Below are 22,883 nucleotides of genomic sequence, written 5' to 3'. Positions count from 1 at the left end.
GTATAAAAAATTAATTTCAAAGCCATTAAGGTCCCTTTCTCATTAAAAAATTCCCAGAGAAAAGCAGAACATTATGTCTGAAAAAAATATGTAAAATAATGTCAGTACCACTGGGATATGAGAGAAGTTCAAACATTACATAAAAGGGAATGGTCACCAGGGAAAATAAAAATTCATGGGATGGATGTTCTGTTATACATTTCTGCATATCCTCCTTTAAATCTCTTTAGAGAAAACCTTCTTCTACATTTCAGCGGGAGAAGCATGCACTGTGTGGTGTTACAAAAGAAGTGGAGGGTCTAAAAGTCGAGGATGGACATTCCCTGATGGTACAACCTGTCAGAGTCATCGATCACAATATAGGAAGTCAATGTATTGCATCAGTGGTAGATGTGAGGTAAGGTCCCCAGAACGTATCCCTTTAAGTTTATATGCCACAGTATACAAAAAAATATATATAAACTTTTAATAAGTTAAACAGGCTAACTCTTTGGTAATAAAATCCTCAATGCTCAACACTTCACATCCTCACATCCAAAGATAAGTTTCAACACTTTCCTGTCATCACATTTGGAAAAATATCTGCAGCCAGGATGAGATGGATTTTTAAATGCCTGCTGAGCCACTAAGTGAAGTGTTTTGCCTGAAAAGTTGGTGCAACAAGGACATAAATTTATAAAGCCAAATGTGTCCATACATTTTTGACTGTCCAATTCAATACTACTATAATACGAGGGGCGTTCAAGTTCTAAGGTCTCCGATTTTTTTTCTCAGGACTGGGAGCAGATAGACACATGCGGTTTTGTTTAAAATATGTGTGCACTCTTTGTGAATGCGTGACAGAGATGGCAGAACTCTACGGCACACAGAACTCTAGTGGTAGCGGCGAGTGTGAGGAGTGTTTTTGATACTTAAAATGGCGACGTTTTCGTTACAAGAACAGCGAGTAATCATTCGTTTTCTCCACTTGCGTGGTGCGACACCCATTGAAATTCATCGCCAGTTGAGTGAGACATGTGGTGATGGTGTCATGAATGTGAAAAACGTGCGTTTGTGGGCGCGACAGTTCAAAGAAGGCCGAACGTCGTGTGACAATGAACCAAAACAATCTCGGCCTCGCCCCAGCCGGTCTGACAACATGGTCGAGCGAGTTGAGGAAGTTGTTTTGGAGGATCGCCGATTGAGTGTGGAAAACATCGCCCCCAAAGTTGGCATTTCCGTGGGATCTGTGCACAAAATCCTGCATGAAGACCTGCGAATGCGGAAAGTGTCCTCCAGGTGGGTTCCACGAATTTTGGCGGATGACCACAAGGCTGCATGCATGGCAATCATGAAGGCATGAATGGGACTCTCTTTTCATCAACTGTGACAATGGATGAGACATGGATGCCGTTTTTCAATCCGCTATTGCATCAGCAATTTTCCAGTGGTCAAAACAGACTCCTACAGAAGCGTTCGCAGCGGCCATGGAATCATGACGTCGACGTTGTGAAAAATGTGTACGGCTGCAGGGAGATTACGTTGAAAAGTGACAGAAGTTTCAAATTTTTTGTATGATTATTGTGTGAGAAAAAAAAATCGGAGACCTTAGAACTTGAACGCACAACGTATTTGTCAGTGAAATGGTGGTAATCTTCAACACTTGACACACTGAGTCATAGTCTGTCCATCAAGGAAAGAACTATTTTTGGAAAAAAACTGATTTCACAGTATGGCAAGTTACACATGTTTCCTGGATGGTTTCCATAATTTGGAATTATATTGTGAACCTAACCAGTGTCACTGGCAGCTAATTCAAATAATCTGGTTCTCCACTTTGTTGGTTTCTTTTTTGGATTATAAGTTTCAACACTGGGTACATAAAATACATCTTATTTTCACATGCATGGTTTCTCCAATTGACTAATGAGTTTAAATAATGCAAGGCTCCTCATTATGTATATTTCTGCATTACGTCGTTACTTTTCTCTTATGTTCTGTATTCTCTGAAGCATTTTGTTCTCAAACATGTTCCTTTGCTTAAAGAAGTATGTTAATGCCTGCAGTAATGTGATTAAATTTTGAAAGTTTCAGTTAATGCTCTTTGCAGGAATTTGTTTGTGATCGCTATGATGCAGCTACATTCAGTACCCTGCCTGAGCTGTGCCATGGGTCTTCAAACGGAGGAGGAGGGCGGCTTCAAGTCCATGACTCCTCCCTCTTCTTTCGCAATAAAGGTCAAAGGAGGGAAGTGCCTGAGACTCGAATACAATGGAGTCCTGCAAGCGGTTGCCATTTTAACTGCCTTGCTCCAGGGCGAGGTCTCAGGCTTGTAGTTGCAAAAGATATGAAGTGTCAACTAGAGGACAACTGTGAAGGAGGGAGAATCACTAGCATTCAACTGTGTGAGCCAGATAAGCAGGTACACAGACGCAATATAAAGGTATTAGATGTAAGAGGGAACAAGTTGGTGGTGACTGGAGGATAAATTCTAGACCACCTACCTACCTACCCACCCACCTACCTTATCACCCACTCGCTCACTCCATCTTCTTAAGAAGCCACTAGTTGTGGAGCTACTTAAGAATTTCATAACAATTTATGGAACCCAAAAGTTCATTACTGTGTTCACAAGAGCCCCCCACCAGTCCCTATCCTCAGCCAGATGAATCCAGTCCATACCACTCCTTCCTACCTCTCTAAAATCCATTTTAATATTATTGTCACATGTTGGGTATGTGACGCGACAAATAACTTAATGCCGTCTTGGATGTAGCGAATTTATTGTATACTCACTCTTGCACTTACACAATTTACAATGTCCCAATTACTGCCATCTGCAGTAGCCACTTCCTGGGTTCAGCTGTCTTGAATCCATTCACTTGATACACTTAATAACAACTCGTGGCTGCTGGACTTCACCTCATCTCTTCAAAGGCTGGAAACCGACTGCTAATGCTCAACTAACTCCGGCGAATGCTAGACTGCAACTGCTCCGGCGAATGCTAGACTTCCGCTGCCCTCCTTAGGCATTCCAGTTTCTCTTATAAACCCTCAGCTGGACAGCAGAAAACGCACCTTGCTTCCCTTTGCATAATTGCCATGTTTACTGATTGCCTAGCAAGTCTCTGCATGGACTTGCCTGTTGAGTGACGTCAGCCTAGCAGGGAGGGGTGTTACCAAGCTTTGAGGAGTGATAGAAGGAGCGGGGATATGTGACATCACTCGCGGAAACGCAAAGTTCACGTGACCCCTACTTCCTGTTGCGCCATCCATGTTACATTATCCTCCCAAGCCTAGGTCTTCCTAGTGATCTCTTTCTTTCTGAAACTCTGCATGCATTCTTCTTCTCCCCCATGCATGCCACATGCCCTGCCCATGTTATCCACCTTGACCTGATAACTGTAATTGTATCTGGCAAAGAGTACAAGTTATAAAGTCCTTCATTATGCAGTTTCCTTCAAACTCCTATCATTTCATCCCTCTTCAGTCCAAACATTCTCCTCAGCACCCTGTTCTTAATACCTTCAGTCTGTGTTCTTCCCCTGGTGTCAGAATTCAAGTTACTTACCAACACAAAATTACAGGCAAAATTATAATTTTGCGTATTTTAAATTTTATGTTATTTGACAGCACAGCACTTTGATACATTTTCAAAGGATCTATTAAATATGTTTATGTTATGATTCTGCCCTGCATTCTAGTGGGGAAATCTCTTGCAAAAAAAAAAAAAAACTGGAAGACTGGACTGATTGAGAAATAACATTAAGATGGGTATTGGGGAAATGGGATTTTTGGATTAAAAGTGAACTGAACGGGCTAAGGATCATGTTCAATGGTAGGCCTTGGTGTTAGTAATACTCAGCCTCTTGATTCTGCCACCATAGCATGAGCTAGTATTTGAAAGCTCTCCATGTACTGTTCAAACTACTCAAGTTTGCTATTCCGATACTAATCAATTCAGAACGAGAAGAAAAAAAAAGAGTTATAAAGAGTGCACAGTACTTGTAGCAGAAGCCTCATGTGTTGTGTTTTTCCACTGAAGTGTCATGCAAGAATGCATGGTTTCCAGAAGTGGTTCATTTGCTGCTTCCAGGGATGTGGCAGGCTTAAAACTCCATTTGAGCATGCAACCACAGTATGCAGCAAGTACAGAGAGAGAGTAAGAAGGCTGTCTGGCTTTGGGATGCAGATTTCACCTGTTGCTCGTAAGATCTTTCTTCTATTTGTGGTTTATTTAACAATGTTACAGTAGCTAAGATTATATAGTGTCGAATGATAGGGCGATTCATGAATAGTGACTGGAAAAGATGTTGAAGAAAGTGACACTGGTCTAATTTGAATTAATGCCCTAGCATTTGACTCAAGGGACTGAGGAAAACCATGAAATAGGTGTTAAGATACTCAGTCCCCATTCAGGCTGAGATTTAAACCCAATGTTTGAAAACACATATTATTACACACCAGTAAACAGTGGATCAGCAATCTCATGTGTTATGCTGGGCTCTAGTAAGTGACCCAATGAACTGTCATCTTAACATGGCTGAAACAGAAACATTCCATTATCAGTTTGATTACAGGATGGTAATTTTTCACCCTATTTTTTTACACATTTTTCGTGTATAATATTATTATACTTCCCATCCACCAGGAACGGAAATTCGGGCGAAACAAATGCCAAACAGTCACTGAATTGGTCGTTAAACCATTCACATGAAAGAAGGGAACGATTTCACTGATAATAAAGATTTCTCGTCATAACGTTATGCCATTGGAGGGCAGCATAATGCCATAATATGAGATATTCAGTAATCAATTGTGTCACTGTGGGGGATGCGCAAACTCATGAGGTGAGCGGCGTTTTAGACACATTCTAAGCTATCACGTAGCAATATAACCTAGGTTTATAAGAACATAGATAGATATTATGGGTGGAAAAACAGTCAACACACTCAATTATATATATATAACGTCATATTTCGATTTATATTCCATGTTACGACAGTCCTATATTACGTTCTGTTAAATAGCAGCTTTGTAAATGACGTCACCCTTAGGTGTGCGCAATGAACTACTGCGCATCCACCTGTAACTCAGGGGTACCATTCGCTGATGTTACCTTAGGTTAGGTTAGCTTGGGATGGGTTGGGTTAGGTTTGGTTAGGTTAGGTTTGGGCAGTACATTACTGCGTATACATCTGTACCTTGGAGGGGGCGAAGCTCGGTCATTTACGCTAATGTTAGGGTGTGAGTTTAAATTATGACGGGTGTGCGCAAATGATTACTGTGCATCATTATGCTCAGTTGAGCACTGTTTGGCCATCGGCAATATCTTACGATTGAATGTCTCTGATAGCGTATGAGATCATTATATATTTATACGGGATATTTATTTCCGAATCTTCTCACATGATAAACTCTTGCATATATTTTTCTGTTAAACTCTCTACATAATCTATGAAACCTGGAATATATTGCGATATTTATAATGGTCATAAATGCATTTTTTCCGAAATATTGACATTTGAGAACGCTCTCAAGTGCATTATATCACAATTACCTTCATTGACTCTTACAATTTCCAACAGTTCCCGAAATATTCTCTTTTCCAATGTTCCCATTATTAACTTTATTATGTTTTTCGACATATGTGGAGGATATACATATACTTTATATGAAAGGTATCCACCCCACAATACTAGTGCTCAAATACTGGATAGGGAAATCACTGATTATGATCTGAACCTAAGAAAATATCATTCAATCTTTATTCCAACAACTGCTCCACAATCACCATCACCTATCATCTGAGGCTGGTACATTAGGCCAGAAGTGGCCACAATACAAGGGACACAGTCCCTCCTCACTAGAAATAAAAAAAACGAACTCTGACTTCTTCTTCCAAGTGCATTTTTCCCCCAGATATTTACATTACAAAATAAAATTTTAAAATCATGGCAGATGTCAAACCTATAAATTCATGTAGAGGTCTATTTATGAGATTAGTGACCCTATCTCTTCATGAGAATACATGTACTCATTAACAAAATTCACTGTGAATAGCCAAGAATATTTTCAGATAAATTATGCTGTATATAGTTTTAACTTAACAAACACATACCATCCTCACAGGTGAATTGCCAGCCCCTAATGTTTTCAGAGATGTGCATATTATGCTTCAATAATATTATCTTCAATAATCTAACATCTAATCTCAGAAGCCCTAAAAATAAAAATAAATTTAAATTAGCGCTAAAATTATGCCTAAATACACTACCATTCTAATGAAGGTTCCATGCGGTAGTGTAGTTTGTTGAGGGGCTATGCTACAAGCCAGAAGGTCGCGGGTTCAAGTCCCGATGAGATCTTTTGATTTTTTTCAATTGACCTAATCCTTCCAGCCGCACTATGGCTCTGGGGTTCACTCAGCCTCTCACAGAAATGAATACCAGGAATTAATTAAATAATTTTTTTGGGGAGTAAAGCACGGCCGGCGCGTAAGGCTGACAACCTTACTGCCATCTTTGAGCCGATCGTCTACATAATGTGGGACTCTTAACGTCTCACAATCCTATGGGCCTTCACGGCCTGGTACAGGATAGCTTTACTTTTTTGTTTACTTTACCATTCTAATGAAATACATATTTCTGCATACAGAGGATCCTGATCGCCCATGTCATGTAGCCTGCCAAGATGATGAAGTAAACCACCGTTTCTATTTGGTCAATGGAGAAGATGGATGGTTTCCATTTGGTACGGATTGTAGTCGTGGTGTACCTGAAAAGAGAGCATACTGCATTAGTGGAAAATGTTTAGTAAGTGTTCCCATCATAATTAAAACATGTCAAGACATATTGATAATTATCATTCCTACATGTGTAACCACTGTTTTCACATAATGGTTGCATCAAAATTTTAAGGTATAAATTAGTTTCTGATGCATTCATGTACAAAGGTCACATCACACATTCAAGAGATTTAACTTATGCAGACAATGCTTCAATTATAGAAGTGAAGTCACTACTTACTGAATATACATCTAAATTGTGAAGCACTGCCTTGGACACTGGTGTTATTGGTTCCTTGTTTGATGATGGATCAACTAAGGAGCAGTTGCAGCATCCCTTATATGAAACATTGTGTACTACAATGAAAAGAATGAAAACTGATGGTTAATGAATAACTGGTACAACAGAAATCAACATTTAATATGGAACAGTATCATAAAATAAAACAGCTTCCACCATACAAGTACAATGAGATTATTATTAAGGAATTTCTTTACAAATAAGCTCCTTTAATTGTTTTCTGCAATGATTATTAGTGCATCTCTGATTACTGAATATGTTCTTTAATCTAAAACTGACAAATAATTAGAGTCAATCAATAATGCAGTCAGGATCTTAAAAGCAAACATACAAAAAATGTGAGACATTCTTTTGTAGTTCCCAAGTAAAGAAACAAACAAACTCCATAGGGCTGAGTCCTTAGGAAGCCATTACTTGCATAGCTACTTAAGAATTTCAAATATTTAGATGGAACCCAATGGTTCACTACTACGTTCACACCCTTCACCAGTCCCTGTCCTCAGCCAGATGAATCCAGTCCATATCACCCCTTCCCCTCTCTCTAAAATCCATTTTAATATTAACCTCCTACCTAAGCCTAGGTCTTTTCCCACCAGTGACCCAGGTTCAATCCTGGGTCTGGTAAAGTTTGATTTGTGGTGGACAAAGTGGCGCTGGAGCTGCTTTCCTCCGAGTACTTCGGCTTCCCCTGCCAATCTTCATTCCACCAAATTCTGCATCATCATAATCACCAGGGGCAGGTACAATAGGCCAATCAGTGGCGGCCGTGCCAAGTGGACCCAGCTGGACTCCACCCCCCACTAAGTGAATTTAAAAAAAAGCCTAGGTCTTCTTAGAGGTCTCTTTCCTTCCGGCTTTCTGACCAAAATTCTGTATGCATTTTTATTCCTGAAATGCCTACTGGCTTCATGTCCTATACTGTTTAATTTATTTGGCTATGATCCTGTAACTATTGCAATCTGGTTTGTTTCCTTTGATCTAATAGTTCTGAACATCCTTAGTCACACCATGGCTTATACTTCAATTTGTAATATCCTAGATTCTCTTTGGCTGAAATTTTGATATTCTTTCTACCAGTTTCCCAAGCTCTATTAATATCCACGTAATCATCCAAGTTTTCCAAAACTGTGACCCTATTTGAGATTTTAAGTTCACACTGTTCTTTACCCTCTACCTTGTTTAGTTTCTTTAGGTAGAACCTATTTATGTAAAACTTTTGCATTGTTTATTTACATACTGCCTGTTTCTCCCTTCCTATTTTGACCACCAGACAGTGATCAGCATCAAAGTCTGCTACCCTGACAGGTCAGACATCAAATAACCTCGAATTACGTCTCCCATCTATCAAAATATAGTCTATCTATGTGTCTTTCCATCTGGAGACGTGCAAGTAAATTTATGAATGTTACAATGTGGGAACATTTTACTTCTGACAATCAGACATTTGAATGTAGTAAAGTTCACTACTCTAAGTCCATTATCATTAATAATTTCATGTAAATGCTTATTCCTGATTTTTGGTTTTATGTAAAATACTGTCACATGTCAGTGATTAGACATGGGCCTTGGACTGGTAATTGGATTTATTGAATTGTTACAATTCATAACTACAAATTACTATAACGCTCCTTAATTTACACTCTACAGATCACTACAACTGGTACACACATAAAGTCTTCTGTTAGTTCCCTAGTCATTAACAGGTAGTGGCTGCTAACAACACAACAAAAGATTGCTAACTACTGAGTCTGACATCTGACTGTTGACTAATTGGCCTGACTGACAAATTGCTGATGGCCCTGACCAGCACAGTTATTCTTGGTTCTGAGTCCCACAGGATTCATGACAATATTTTACTGTCTGATGGTTCTCGAACCTTCAAAACCTCTTATCCCTGGGTTGTCCAGTTGGTCCTTGTTATATAACCTCAGCATGGACCGCAAAGTAAACACTGCATCCTCTATTGTTGTGTATCTGTTGCTGCAGAAATGTGTGTACCGCCCCACTGCCTAGACATCTATTTGTTCCACTACCCTGGCTTTCAGCCATTATGTCGCAATATCTTCTCTACCTTATAATGCATTGAAATCTTCTAACAAAATTTTTATGTGGAACTTAGGGAATTTGTCAAATACATGTTCTAGGTCATCACAGAAGCTGTCCTTCATATCATCAGTTTTATCCTCTGTTGGGGCATGAACATTCACAACATACCACACCAGCGACCTCTTAGTATGACATATGACATTCTATTTTTAACAAACTCTACCCTCTTAATTGTGGATATGATTGTCTTGCATACAAAAATTCCAGATTTCTATTCCCACTTTCATAGAATGTATAATCGCATGATGGTTCAATGTCACCCCTGTCCCATCTGGCCCCTTCTACTCCCACTAAATCTAACATATTTTGCTATTTCTCTCATAATGGTTGCCAGTGAACATGATCTATTTAGGTTCCTTACATCCTGTATGTCAAATCTCATACCCATTTTCCTTAGTTTAGGTCATTTATCCAAACAATCTCTCCAAGTCTGAGTACCTACACAACATTCCATAACAAAATTATTTTTGTATGGTGCAGACTTGTTAACCCTCCATCTAAAGAACTATCAATCGTTGGGAGTTCATGGCTGCTTATTCAATATATCTGCAGTTACCCTCCATATCTGGGGGCCATCTCCTCCATCCACAATCCAGGGATGTGACATGTTATGGTGACAAGGGGCCCACTTAAGATAAAGTTCTCAAGCTAAATGTTTTTAATTTTTATATATATTTCTTGGACTTGAACTCGTTTTATCAGATGTTAGCTTAAGTCCCATATAAACAACTTTAAAATTTATTAAAATTAACATTTGTGTTGGTCTATATAAAAGCCAGCAATTTAATTTTTTTTTTCCAAATTTTAAAGCAGTGAATATATTTTCTATGTTAATTACTGAGTCTGATCAAATATGGCAGAATACTACACCAATCACTTGCCAATGACTGTAACATATTGGTGAGTAATGTCAGTGCCCACACTGTGGAAGAAAAAGAGACTTCTTCTGGTTATTCATATGAAGAGAATATGTGTGTACATTTCTACTTCATCCACACAGATCAACTTAATTTCTTTCTTATGAGTTGGAGAGTGGATATAAAAGGAATAAAGTGAATTCTGTTACAGGAGTTTGGTTCCGATGACACACCTCTGCATGAATCGGAATACACTCTACCTCTACTCAGTCGGATGAAACGCAGTCTCATCAACAATTCAACCAAAGTGCAAACTAGACTGGATCAGACCATGCTGAATAACATTATCTCCAGGCTTAACTTCAGAGGTTTGATAAGCATTTTGTCACAAATCTGACATCACGTATCCTTCTGATAGGTTTAGAATTAAAATGATCATTTTATGTTCATGAGGAAATATTTGAGGATCAGATAAATACATGTTAACACATTCTGAATTAAATGCTTAATATTTTCATGTTCTATGTACAATCCTATTAGTGCATATGGATATTAAAGAACATGTAACACAATCAATGAAAGTTACAAGTGGGCAATATACATATTTTTTTTTTCAATTTATGTACAGTTTACAAATCACCAATTGAAATCACATGTATATAATCTAAATGATTGTTTTGAGGTATTTTATTATATCGAAGAAATTATTAAGTATGATATTTTGAGAATCAATACAGCATTTCATTTGCATTTCAGTTCTTCATCAATACTCTAAAACATTAACATTCTCCATGTTTGCATTCTCTTTGTATGAGTATCCCACCTGAATATACACTGGCATCACTCATCACTATATTACTGTCAATGAAAGGTGGTCAGTGCTGCATATTACTGATCATGATACTTTTGTTGCATTTAAAACGAATCTATGCAAATGAATTCAGTGGCTCAAATGTAGATTACTGATGGCAGGTCATGCTGCAAAAAAGCAAATATTGTGAAAATGTTAATTCAGTGAAAAACACCAAACACGTTTTTGTCTTTTTGAAGAACATCTTTTCTTCATCCAGACAAATGTCATTGCCCCAAAACTTATGTTGAAGTTGCTATTTCAGTACATGTGTAAAGTAAATAAATTTGGAGTCCTCATATGCAGTAGTGCGATTTCACTGTGTTTCATTATATAAGGGCTATCTGAAAAGTAACCTCCAGTCAGCTGTTAACAAAATAAGCAATGAGAAAAACAAGTTTATTATATACTAGCTGTACCCGGCCACGCGTTGCTGTGGCTCAGTCTAACGAAATATTTCAATTCAAACCCAGATCAATTGACACAGCTCAATCCCACCGCCAATTGCACTGAAAAATAAGTAGAACAGTTAAGAAAACGAAATGAAAAACAATGAAAAATAAACCATACTCACGAAATGAACGCTATGGTAAACGACACAGCCCAATTCCAATTTATATTTATATAGATGTAACGTGTTTGGGCACGTCATGCGAATATTTATTGTCTTCGCTTTTACACTTATACACTTTGCAAGAATTGCCACTTGCAGTATCAGTACATACTTAAACTACTTCTCAACACAGTCATCGATGGAAATGAGGCACATATATCAAGGAATAAGTTTTTGTATGCTTGTGTCAAAGAAGCCTGCCACCTGTGAGCATAATCACATTCTGACACCTTCCATCAACTCCTCATTACTGCTGAACCACTATGATCCTGCCCAGTTCTTCAGGTACATAAACAGATGGTAATTGCTTGGAGTGAGATCAGGGCTCTTAGGAGGGTGGTCAAACAACTCCCAGTTGAAATATTCCAGCAATGCTTGAGTGTGGGTAGATGTATGCAGATGTGCATTATCATGGAGCAGCACTACATTAGATGTTGACATATCACAACTTTTACTCTGAATGGCCCTACGCAGTTTATGTAGTGTTTTGAAATACACTTCTGACGTTACTGTGGTCCCTTGTTGCATGAATTCCACCATCAGCTCTCTTTTCCTGTCCCAGAGAACAGCTTCCATCATCTTTCTGGCAGATGTTTGTTTAAACTTTTCCAACTTGTTTGGTGAATGTATGCATCCACTGCTTTGACTGTTCTTTGGTTTCAACATTAAAAAATGAAAGCAGTTACTCATACAACATGATTGAGAAATTCATTGCCATCTTTATACTATTGCTCTAAAAATGTCAAAGCCAAAGCCATTCTGAGTTCTGTGCACATCTGTGAGCATTTTCAGAACCCATCTTGCACAATACTTCTGACAGCCTAGCTTAACTGTAGTAATCTCACGAATGAACGAAAGAATGTACAAGGGGTCGGCCCTCTTGGCCCTTGCACCGTGACAACAGTGATCTATTGTGCTTCCCCTTTTGATTATCCCCTCAGCAATCCTGCACTTCAAATGAAGTGTAGGATTTTGTACATGGGGATGTCGAAATAGTCACTTGGTTCCATAAAATACTGACCCAAGTGACGCAATCTTAAATAAGCTAAGGCCTCACATTCGCACAGGATATGTGTGGCTGTTTCATTTTCTTCTTGACATCTCTCACAAGTTGGACTATTACCAAGTCCCAGTTTGAAGAGGTGTCCTTTAAGGTGACAGTGTCCTGTAAGTAGTCCCACCACCCAGTGTAGCTGGTTCCTGTTTAACTTCAACAGTCCCTTCGCTCTTTTAGTAGAGGGTCCTCATATGAGTCCCTTTGCTTGCCTGAGTCCAGTCAAGGATCCCCAATATTTCTTGTGATTCATATTTGTCCAGTCCCTGATTGCCTTTCTGGCAACTCCTATAGAGATGCCACAGGCTGGTTCAGGTCCTATGAACAGATGTTCAGCTCCAATCTTGGCCAATCGATCTGCTGTTTCATTTCCAGCAATACCCTCATGCCCGGGCACCCATATCAGTTGTACCCTGTTATGTTTGGCCAGTTCCATGAGGGTTTGGTGGCAATCCCAGACCAATTTTGAGTTGATCTGGTGTTTGTCAAGCGCTTTAAGTGCAGCTTGGCTGTCAGATAGAATGTAGATGTTCCTATTTCTGTAGTTCTTATCTAGATTATCCATAATACATACCTTCACGGCATATACTTCTGCCTGGAATACTGTCATGTACTGCCCAAGGCTTAAACTAAGTTTCTGCCTCGTACCATAGCAGTACACACCAGCTCCAGTGTCCTTATTTATCTTGGAACCATCTGTATACCAGATCAGTCCCCCTTTTCTATTGGGCAGAAACCCGTCTTCCCATTCACTCCTGTCAGGAAATCTGACTGTGAAGGGGTTTTCAAATACATGTCTCAGTATCATTTTGTTGGACCCCATTTGTAATCTGGGTTCTTTTTTCATGTCCTGAGTGATGTATACATGTCCTAAACTATCGGATTTAGGTTTCCATTGATCACTGCACTGGAGACAGCAGATTCCTGCCCTGGCCTCTGCCTCTAACTGTATGTGCAGTGGGGGAAATCCAAGGAGTATCTCCAGTGCAGCTGTTGGAGATGTTTGAATTGCTCCTGTGATACTCAAGCAAGCCAACCTTTGCAATTTGCTAAGTTCTGCCTTGCTTTTCTTGAGTTTAACTCTGGGCCACTATACTGTGGCACCGTATGTAATTATGGGTCTTATAACTGCAGTGTATATCCAATGCACAACATGTGGCTGCAGTCCCCAAGTTTTACCAAACATGCTTCTACATGTCCAAAAAGCCTTATAGGCTTTATTGATGACCTTGTCCAGCTGCTTTTTCCATGTCAGTCCCTTGTCTAATACTAGACCAAGGTACTTGACATTGCTGGAGAGCTGGATCGTCTTATTGAAGAGGGTCGGTTCCTTAAGGCCCTTTATATTTCTCTTCCTGGTAAACGGTATAATTACCATCTTATTTGTATCGATGGAAAGGGTGATAATCTCATAGAGAACAGTACGTGAAATCAGAGGACATTCAAAAGAAAGTTCTGAAACTGCGCAGAGCCATCTTTCACAAACTCTTTGGTCAACACTCATCACTCACTACAGAAGGCCGACCACTTTGCGCTTCCATATGAACATTTGTTCACTAGTCTTGAACATTCTACACCTTTGTCTTATAGTTCCTTCACTCATTACAATTTGGCTGTAAATTGTGCATAATGCAAGATGGATTTTCTCAGCACTCACATGTTTAGCATGAAGAAAGCATATAAAAACATAAAGTTTGCAGCTGGTGGGATTATCAATCACAAGATACATCATAACTCCCTTTGTAGAGACAAGAACAAACACTAGGTGACCAGTTATGTCATCATTTACAAGGCTATAAGGCAGGTGACACTACCTTCCATGCTTGAGCTCTCCCCCTCTCCTACATTAGCTGCCTAAAATAAATGGAGGTTACTTTCTGAATAGCCCTTGTATTAGGGAAGAACATATAGAAGACATGAAAATTTGTGAACCATGGGATTTGGTTTTACTTTCATGGTATGACGATGTATACTGGGTATGGTTATTTGTGCATTTACAAGCATTATTACCTTTCCCTAACCCTTCATTCTATTTGTACCCTTCAAATTGGGAAAGAGAAGCTGTATTATGCTCAAACAAATATCATACTTATAGAGACCACTAAAATATTCAAGACCACGTTCATAAAAATGAACAAATTACTTATAATTACTCACTCACTCTAGTCTTATTAGAGCATAACAATGCTTCCACTGATACTTACCAAATCCTGACTCCAGATTTTAAAGTCTAGTTTATTAGAAATTGACATTGCAAAAGGTGAAATATTATATTTACATACTTTCATTTTTGTATCTTGCAGAAAACTTCTACCAAGAGTTGAGCTCCCACAGCAATCAATATTCTATAGATCTGAGTAATCCGATACACATAGAAGTACAAACTGGTGTGCAAGATTTGGTCAATGTGGTACTCAACAACAAGGGGAATGATGAGATTTGGAGATCCACAAGAACTCTTGGATGATAATCACCTTCAACCACTACTGACTTTACTGTTTAAGAGGCATACACAACATAACTGAACACACACTGAACTTCTAATATGGCTACTTACTGGCAATCACAAAAACAATAAAAATGAGGGCCAAAGAAATAAAGCCCATAGATGAAAATTACTGCTGAAATGTACTGCACTTTGCTCTTTTCTTAGCAAAGTTTTCAGGTACCATGTCTGTATGGAGGCAATAAACAATGAAAATGCTAAAGAGTATAGGTTGGCAAAATGGAGAATTTGTTTTACAAAAGACTTTTGAATAAATTTTATTATAAAACAAATGCTATAATTCCATTATTCAAGACAAATACACTAAAAAACAGTTCCAAAATAATTGCATCATTATCAACACTTGAACACAAAACATGGATTGGGATGGCTTGATCAGATCAAGGCAGAATAAAGAGGGGGAGACATACAGGCACAGAAAAATAAATTATGACAATAAACATAAGTCTAATATTAAGATTAATTTATGGTGCTCTTCAAGAATTATATATTGATCTGTGCAGGGTGAATAAAGAAAGCAGAAGCTGATATACAAATTTCATTAAAAAAAAACAGTATTGGACAAAATTTAACAGATACTGCACAAGGTGCTGAAACTCTGTGGTTTCACGAAGTTATACTTCATCATCATCATCAGTAATCTGTCAAGACGACAGGTCCACAGTCTCTTTCAAAACAATTCCTCCACTTAATGCGATCTAGAGCTTTCTCCTTCAAATGACAGTATCCTCTTCTGTCCCCAAGGTCATCCAGCATCTTCTTACGTCTTCTTCCTCGTCTTCTTGTCACTTCTATCCGCCCATCTATCTTTCCTTCGATAGCTTCTTTTAGAAGGCAGTTTCTGCGTAAAACATGACCAATCCAATTAGCCTTCCGTTTTCTTATTTCATGTAGGATATTCCTCTGCTCACTGACTCTAATTAACACTTCTTCATTTCTCACATAATCGGTCCAACTGATCTTCTCCATTCTTCTCCAACACCACATTTCGAAACTTTCCAGATGTTTCTGATCTACTGCCCTAAGTGTCCATGTTTCAGCCCCATACAGAGCTATGCTCCAAATGTAGCATTTCACTAGTTTCTTCCTCAAATTTAAGTCCAATTTGCTGGTAAAAAGATTCTTCTTCTTGCTAAATGCAGCTTTTGCCATGGCAATCCTGGATTTAATTTCACAAGTACACCTTCCATCGTCTGTTAACAAGCTACCCAAATATTTAAAACATTTCACATTCTCCACTTGTTTCTGGTCTATCTTTATTGTGACTGGGGTTGGTTGTCTCAAAATTTTCATTACTTTTGTGTTATACTTCATAGTAGATAAATTATTCTCCAATTGATCCAGAAGCTTTCTACAGAATGTTGAAGAAATGAATAATAAGCAGGCCACTTGATTGTATAAAAGCTGGTTTGGCAGCATCAGCACTTGTGCTTGACAAGAATCATTGGCCTGAACATATTAACTCTCAATTGACATTTGGGGAGAATGAAGTCCGAAAATTGTCAGTTATGTTTCAATCAAATGAAAGAGACACAATTCACAGATTTCATGAACACCTAACTAAGAAGATGGTTCTGGAAAAATCAAAGCATTTGGAGGGTCCTTTCAGTATGATATGAATTTCATGAAATGTATGAGAACAAGAAATTCCACAGAAGAGTCTGACTGTTAGCACAACCACAGCTTCACAGCTTCTTACAAATACTTATACCAATGCAAAAAAAGAACTATATCATTCTGACCATTAACCTACTCACACCTGTCATATTCAGAGGCTACATACCAAAACTACACTCTCTTTTCTGTCATACCAAATATGCACTCATAAAATCTAATTCACTCTCTATCCATATAACCACTAAAACACATTTTGTGCAAATCACTGTACATACTTCACACGAGATTATTAATAATACTGCAAGAATAACCTCAAAGAAACATCCTCTTTCACTACACACCCACTATTCTTATATGCACTTACTTTCGTTAAGTCAATAAATGTACCTTATGGTGTATTCTTCCTTCACACACACACTTCACTTTCATGGTTCAGAAAGAAAACACTTCGATTTCGTTGTGGAACAGAGAAAACACAAGTTTGTAAAATTTCGTGCACTCGCCATTACTCGGTCCAGAATAATACACACATTAAAGCCTACCATTTGCACTATCTCACTGAATCTTTTAAGATATACTTTCAAGCAGATAATTAATCACAACTGGAACATATATGTATAAAAACACACACACATAACACCGTCATATTATTTATAAACACATTTTCATACCAGAAAAGAAACCTACCTTCATGTCGTACACCGGATATTTTGCTCACAGTGACAAGGTAGCCAGCCGCTTAACAAGACTGAAACAGAAATATTTCATTATCAGTTCCATTACAGGACGGTAATTTTTCACACTATTTGTTACCAATTTTCGTGTATGTTTCATATTCTACTTCCTATTCAGGAAGGGAAATTCAGGCGACATATACGACAAGCAGTCACTCAATTGGTCGCGAATCCATCCACGACAACGAAGGGAACGACTTCACCGATAATAAAGATTTTTCGTCATAACCTTATGCCATTGGAGAGCAGCATAATGCCGTAATATGTAATATTCCGTTGTCATTTGTATCACCGTGGGGGATTCGCAAACTCGTGAGGTGGGAGCGGCGTTTTCGACACAATTTAAGCTATCACGTAGCAATATAGCAACGGAATATAAGAGCACAAATTGATACTATGGGAGGAAAAACTGTCCACACGCTCAATTTTATACATAACGTCATATTTCAAATTATATTCCATGTTACAAAGTTCCTATTACTTTCCTTGAAATAGCAGCTTCGAAAATGAAACCACTCCAAGGTGTGCGCAATTAACTACTGCGCATCCAACTGCACCTCGGAGGGTACCCTTGGGTACCATTCGCTTACGTTAGGTTAGGTTAGGTTTTCGCAGTAGACTACTGCGCATCCATCTGTATCTTGGAGGGGGCGAAGCTAGGTAATTTACAATAATGTTGGGTTGTGAGTGTACATTATGATAGGTGTGGGCAAATGACTACTGAGCATAATTATGGTCAGTTGAGCACGGGTTAGCCGCCCGCAATATCTTACGATTGAATGTCTCTGATAGCGTATGAAATCATTATTTATTTATATGGGACATTTTATTTCCGAATTTTCTCACATGATACTCTTGCATATACTTTTCTGTTATTCTAACTACGTAATCTATGAAACCTGGGATATATTTCGATATTTATAATGGTCGTAAATGCATTTTTCCGAAATATTGACATTGCAAAACTCTACCAAGTGCATTAAATCACAATTATTTTCACTGACTCTTACAATTTCCAACATTTCCCGAAATATTCTCTTTTCAAATGGTTCCATGATTAACATTGTTATGTTTATCGACATATGTGAAGGATATACCTATACTCTATATGAAAAGTATCCACTCCACAATATTACTGTTCAAATATTCGATAGGCAAATCAATGATTACGTTCTGAACCTAAGAAAATATCCTTCAACAATTTCATAAGCATTAGAACAAGGAACCAACACATCACTATATATGTTCTAGACCGAACTAAAAAATTCAGTTACAAGAATTTCAGCTGTAACATCTCGTGCTTTCCTTTAATCAATGTGATTCTCTAAGTAGTTTAACAGCTGGAAATAAAATAATTCCCTCATGCTGTATACTACCTGCTAGCACATGTAAGTCTGGAAGATCAGATGCCAAGAATGCAATCAGTTGTCTATCACATCCAAATACAAATGCACATACTTACAAATCATTTGCCATGCTATAGCATATAATATACACACCACTGTCCACATTTTACACTCTCATTGAACAGGATTGCCAGCGTAACACCAATGATAACATGTCTTTCAATTAGCATACCGCCTTCTTATAAGCAAGAATTCTCCATTCAAACAAGATAGTTACATAAAAGTGGAGACTTTCGAATCCATTCTGCGTAAATTGAAATCTTAACATTCTCAAACACTACAAAACCTCACTACACATCAGTTTATATATCGCACACAAAAATATAGCGTCACGCTAGAGAATTTAAACTTCGGTATACACTCGACATAATTCTGACCAAAACAACATACATTATACCCACAACACTATCACACAGAACTAAGATATAAATTCAAAAAGTAAATTCTTCAATGGGAACTATAAATTCATTTTGCACCCTCTTCTTACAAGTACTTATTATAATACAAAAAATATACCATTCTGAATAATAACCTACACACCCGTGTATAATTCAGAGGCTACATACCTAAACTTCAACCTGTTTTCTGTCATAACAAATATGCACTCATAAAATATAATTCACTCTCTATCCATATAACCACTAGAACACATATCTTCCAAACCACTCTACATAATTCACACGATATTATTAATAGTGCAAGAATAACCTCAAAGACACATTGCCTCACTACACACCCACTATACTTAAATTAACTTATTTTCGTTAAATCAATAACTGTACGATAAATGATATGATACAAATTCCGTCCCAAGTGAAAAGAATATATTATGTGTCCTTGAGCTTGCTTCTCTATACTACATGTTTCGGCCTCAGACGGCCATCATCAGGTGTATAACACTCACGTTGCTGTCACACTGCACACAGCCCAAAATTTAACATTAAAACACTTTGTTGTTATCAACAACTTCTTCGTTGATATATGTCTGGTTTGTAGATTATTTTACACACGTTAATTTTGACGTTAATGTAGAAGCACTATAAAATCTTTAGTTCTAATTTTAATATTTTTTTAATTTTTTCCTCTAAATTTTAATTTAAAATTGTTAGGGTTACTCGCCCTATGTATAAAGTGCTAAAGACACAGCAACGTGAGTGTTATACACCTGATGATGGCCGTCTGAGTCTGAAACATGTAGTGTAGAGGAGCAAGATCAAGGACACATAATATATTGCATGCACTTGGGAGGGAATTTGTATCATGACATAATTTATCGTATGGAGTGCATAAAGATGCTTAAATATAACACAATAACTGTAACTTATCATGTATTTTCTTCCACACATACTTCAGTTTCATGGTTCAGAGGGAAAAAACTTCGATTTCGTTGTGGAACAGAGGAAAAACATGTGTGTAAAATTTGGTGCAATGCCCGTTTCTCGGTCCAGGATAATACACACATTAACACATACCATTTGCACTATCTCACTGAATCTTTTAACATACTCGTATACTTTCAGGCAGATAATTAATCACAACTTGTACATATATGTATATAAACATACACATAACACCGTCTTATTATTTATAAATATCTCTTCATACCAGGAAAGAAACGTACCTTGATGGTGCACACCGGATATTTAGGTCACAGTGACAGGGCAGCCAACCTCTTAACATGATAGTACAAGAAACATCCGAATATCAGTCTGATTACAGGATGGGAATTTTTCACCCTATCTTTTACCCATTTTCATGTATAATATTATTCTACTTCCTATCCAGGAAGGGAAATTCGGGCGAAACAAATGCCCAGCAGTCACTGAACTGGTCGCATATCCATACACGAGAAATAAGGGAATGATTTCACTGACAAAAAAGATTTTACGTCATAAAGTTAAGCCATTGGAGGGAAGCATATTGCCATAATATGTGATATTAAGTAATCTTCTGTATTACCGTGGGGGATAAGCAAACTCTTGAGGTAGAAGCGGCGTTCAGGACACAATCTAAGCTATCACGTAGCAATATAACCTCGAAATATAACAAAACAAATTGATATTACGGTTGGAAAAACAGTTAAGACGCTCAATGTTATACATAACGTCATATATCGACTTATATTCCACGTTACGTCAGTCCTATATTACGTTCGGTTAAATAGCATATTCGTAAATGACGTCACTCTTAGATACGGGAAATGCAATACTGCGCAACCACCTGTAAACCAGGGGGCTGGCCCTTGGACCGATGGTGCTAGGTTAGATTAGTTTGGTCAGATTAGGTTTGCGCAGTTGACTACTGCGCATCAAACTGTACCTTGGAGGGCGCAAAGTTCGGTAATTTATGCTAATGTTATTTTGTGATTCTACATAATGATACGTGTGCGCAAACGACTCCTGCGCATCGTTATGCTCAGTTAAGAACGGTTTGGCCGTCGGCAATATCTTACGTTTGAATGTCTCTGATAGCGTAGTAATTTATTATATATTTACACGGGACATTTAATTTCCGAATTTTCTCACGCGATAAACTCTTGCATATATTTTTCTGTTTAACTCTCTACATAATCTATGAAACCCGGAATATACTACGATATTTTTAGTGGACGTAATTGAATTTTTTCCAAAATATTGACATTTCAGAATGCTCTCAAGTGCATAATATCACAATTATCTTGATTTACTTTTACAATTTACAAAAGTTCCGCAAATTTTCTCTTTTCGAATGTTCCCATTATTGACTTTATTATGTTTTTCCACACAAGTCAAGGAAATACACATACTTTATAATAAAGGTAACCACCCCACAATACTAGTGCTCAAATATTAGATTGAGAAATCAATGATTACCCTCTGAACCTAACAATATATCATTCAACATTCTTCTGAGCATTTAAAGAAAAAACGAACACATCAATATACTCGTATATGTTCTACACTAAACTATAAAATACAATTACAAGACTGTCAGCTGTAACAACTTGTGCACTCCTGTAAACAATGTGATTCACTAAGTACTTTAATTAATGGATACAAAATAATTCCCTGATCCTGTATAATATCTGCTAGCACATTTAAGCCTGGAAGACTAGATGGCAAGCATGCAATCCTTTGTCTATCACACACAAATACACATCTAACTTACTAATCACTTCCCATCATTCTTCATGCTATAACACATAATATACACACCAATGTGTACATTTCACACTGTCATTTAACATGACTGCCAGCATAACACCAACGACAACATGTGTTTCACTTATCATACCACCTTGTTATAAGCAAGAATTCTTCATTCAAAAAAGATATGTACATAAAAGGGGAAACTTTTGAATCCACTGTGGCTGAATGGAAATCATAACATTCTTCATAACACTACAATAACTCACTACACATCGCTGTATACATTACACACAAAAATAAAATGTCACATTAGACAATTTAAACTTCACTTTACACACACAATACTGTAACCAAAACAACACACACTAGACTCACCACTCTGTCACACAGAACTAAGACATAAATTCAAAAACTATCTTCTTCAATGGGAACCAAAAATTCACTTTGCACCCTCTTCTTACAAGTACTTATAATAATACAAAAAATATATCATTCTGAATAATAAGTTACACACGTGTAATATTCAGAGCCTACATACCGAAACTTCACCCTGTTTTTTGTCATACCAAATATGCACTCATAAAATATAATATACTCTCTATCCATATAACCACTAAAACACATATCTTCCAAACCACCCTACATAATACACACGATAATATTAATAGTGCAAGAATAACCTTAAAGACACGTTGCCTCACTACACACCCACTATTCTTATATTCACTTACTTTCGTTAAATCAATAACAATAACTTATCATGTATTCTTCCATCACACATACTTCAGTTTCATGGTTCAGAGGGAAAACACTTCGATTTCGTTGTGAAACAGAGGAAACACATGTTTTTATAATTTGGTGCACTGGCCGTTTCTCGGACCAGGAAAATACACACATTAACACCTACAATTTGCACTAACTCACTGAATCTTCTAACGTACTCAT

The 22,883-nt window shown here is 37.7% G+C and overlaps 1 protein-coding gene and 1 long non-coding RNA gene across 4 annotated transcripts in view; one reads left to right on the top strand and one right to left on the bottom strand.

Annotated features, from left to right (window-relative positions):
* LOC111863386 overlaps positions 1-15,313 on the top strand; it is an 85,465-nt gene extending 70,152 nt beyond the window's left edge. Inside the window, exons 12-17 of the mRNA XM_023849658.2 lie at positions 255-397; positions 2,090-2,401; positions 4,076-4,187; positions 6,637-6,794; positions 10,242-10,398; positions 14,851-15,313. Coding sequence (XP_023705426.1) covers positions 255-397; positions 2,090-2,401; positions 4,076-4,187; positions 6,637-6,794; positions 10,242-10,398; positions 14,851-15,014 — 1,046 coding nt within the window. The 3' untranslated portion in view covers positions 15,015-15,313. The remainder of the gene's footprint in view (positions 1-254; positions 398-2,089; positions 2,402-4,075; positions 4,188-6,636; positions 6,795-10,241; positions 10,399-14,850) is intronic.
* Positions 1-20,468, bottom strand: part of LOC111863390 — a 31,702-nt gene extending 11,234 nt beyond the window's left edge. Inside the window, exons 1-4 of one of the 3 annotated variants that reach the window (XR_002842594.2) lie at positions 20,432-20,468; positions 17,358-17,418; positions 7,008-7,123; positions 6,605-6,756 (exon numbers count right to left, since the gene is read on the bottom strand). This is a non-coding gene — a long non-coding RNA (uncharacterized LOC111863390). Of the gene's footprint in view, positions 1-6,604; positions 6,757-7,007; positions 7,124-17,357; positions 17,419-19,376; positions 19,552-20,158; positions 20,316-20,431 lie in introns of those variants that run through there. The other 2 variants (XR_004512903.1, XR_002842595.2) reach the window with 2 other exon arrangements.
* Positions 20,469-22,883: the final 2,415 nt, after the last annotated feature.

The sequence above is a fragment of the Cryptotermes secundus genome, unplaced genomic scaffold (assembly GCF_002891405.2).
Source record: "Cryptotermes secundus unplaced genomic scaffold, Csec_1.0 scaffold568, whole genome shotgun sequence".
Lineage (NCBI taxonomy): Eukaryota > Metazoa > Arthropoda > Insecta > Blattodea > Kalotermitidae > Cryptotermes > Cryptotermes secundus.
The sequence above is the reverse complement of the archived record's forward strand: the minus strand, read 5'-3'. Positions and strand labels throughout refer to the sequence as shown.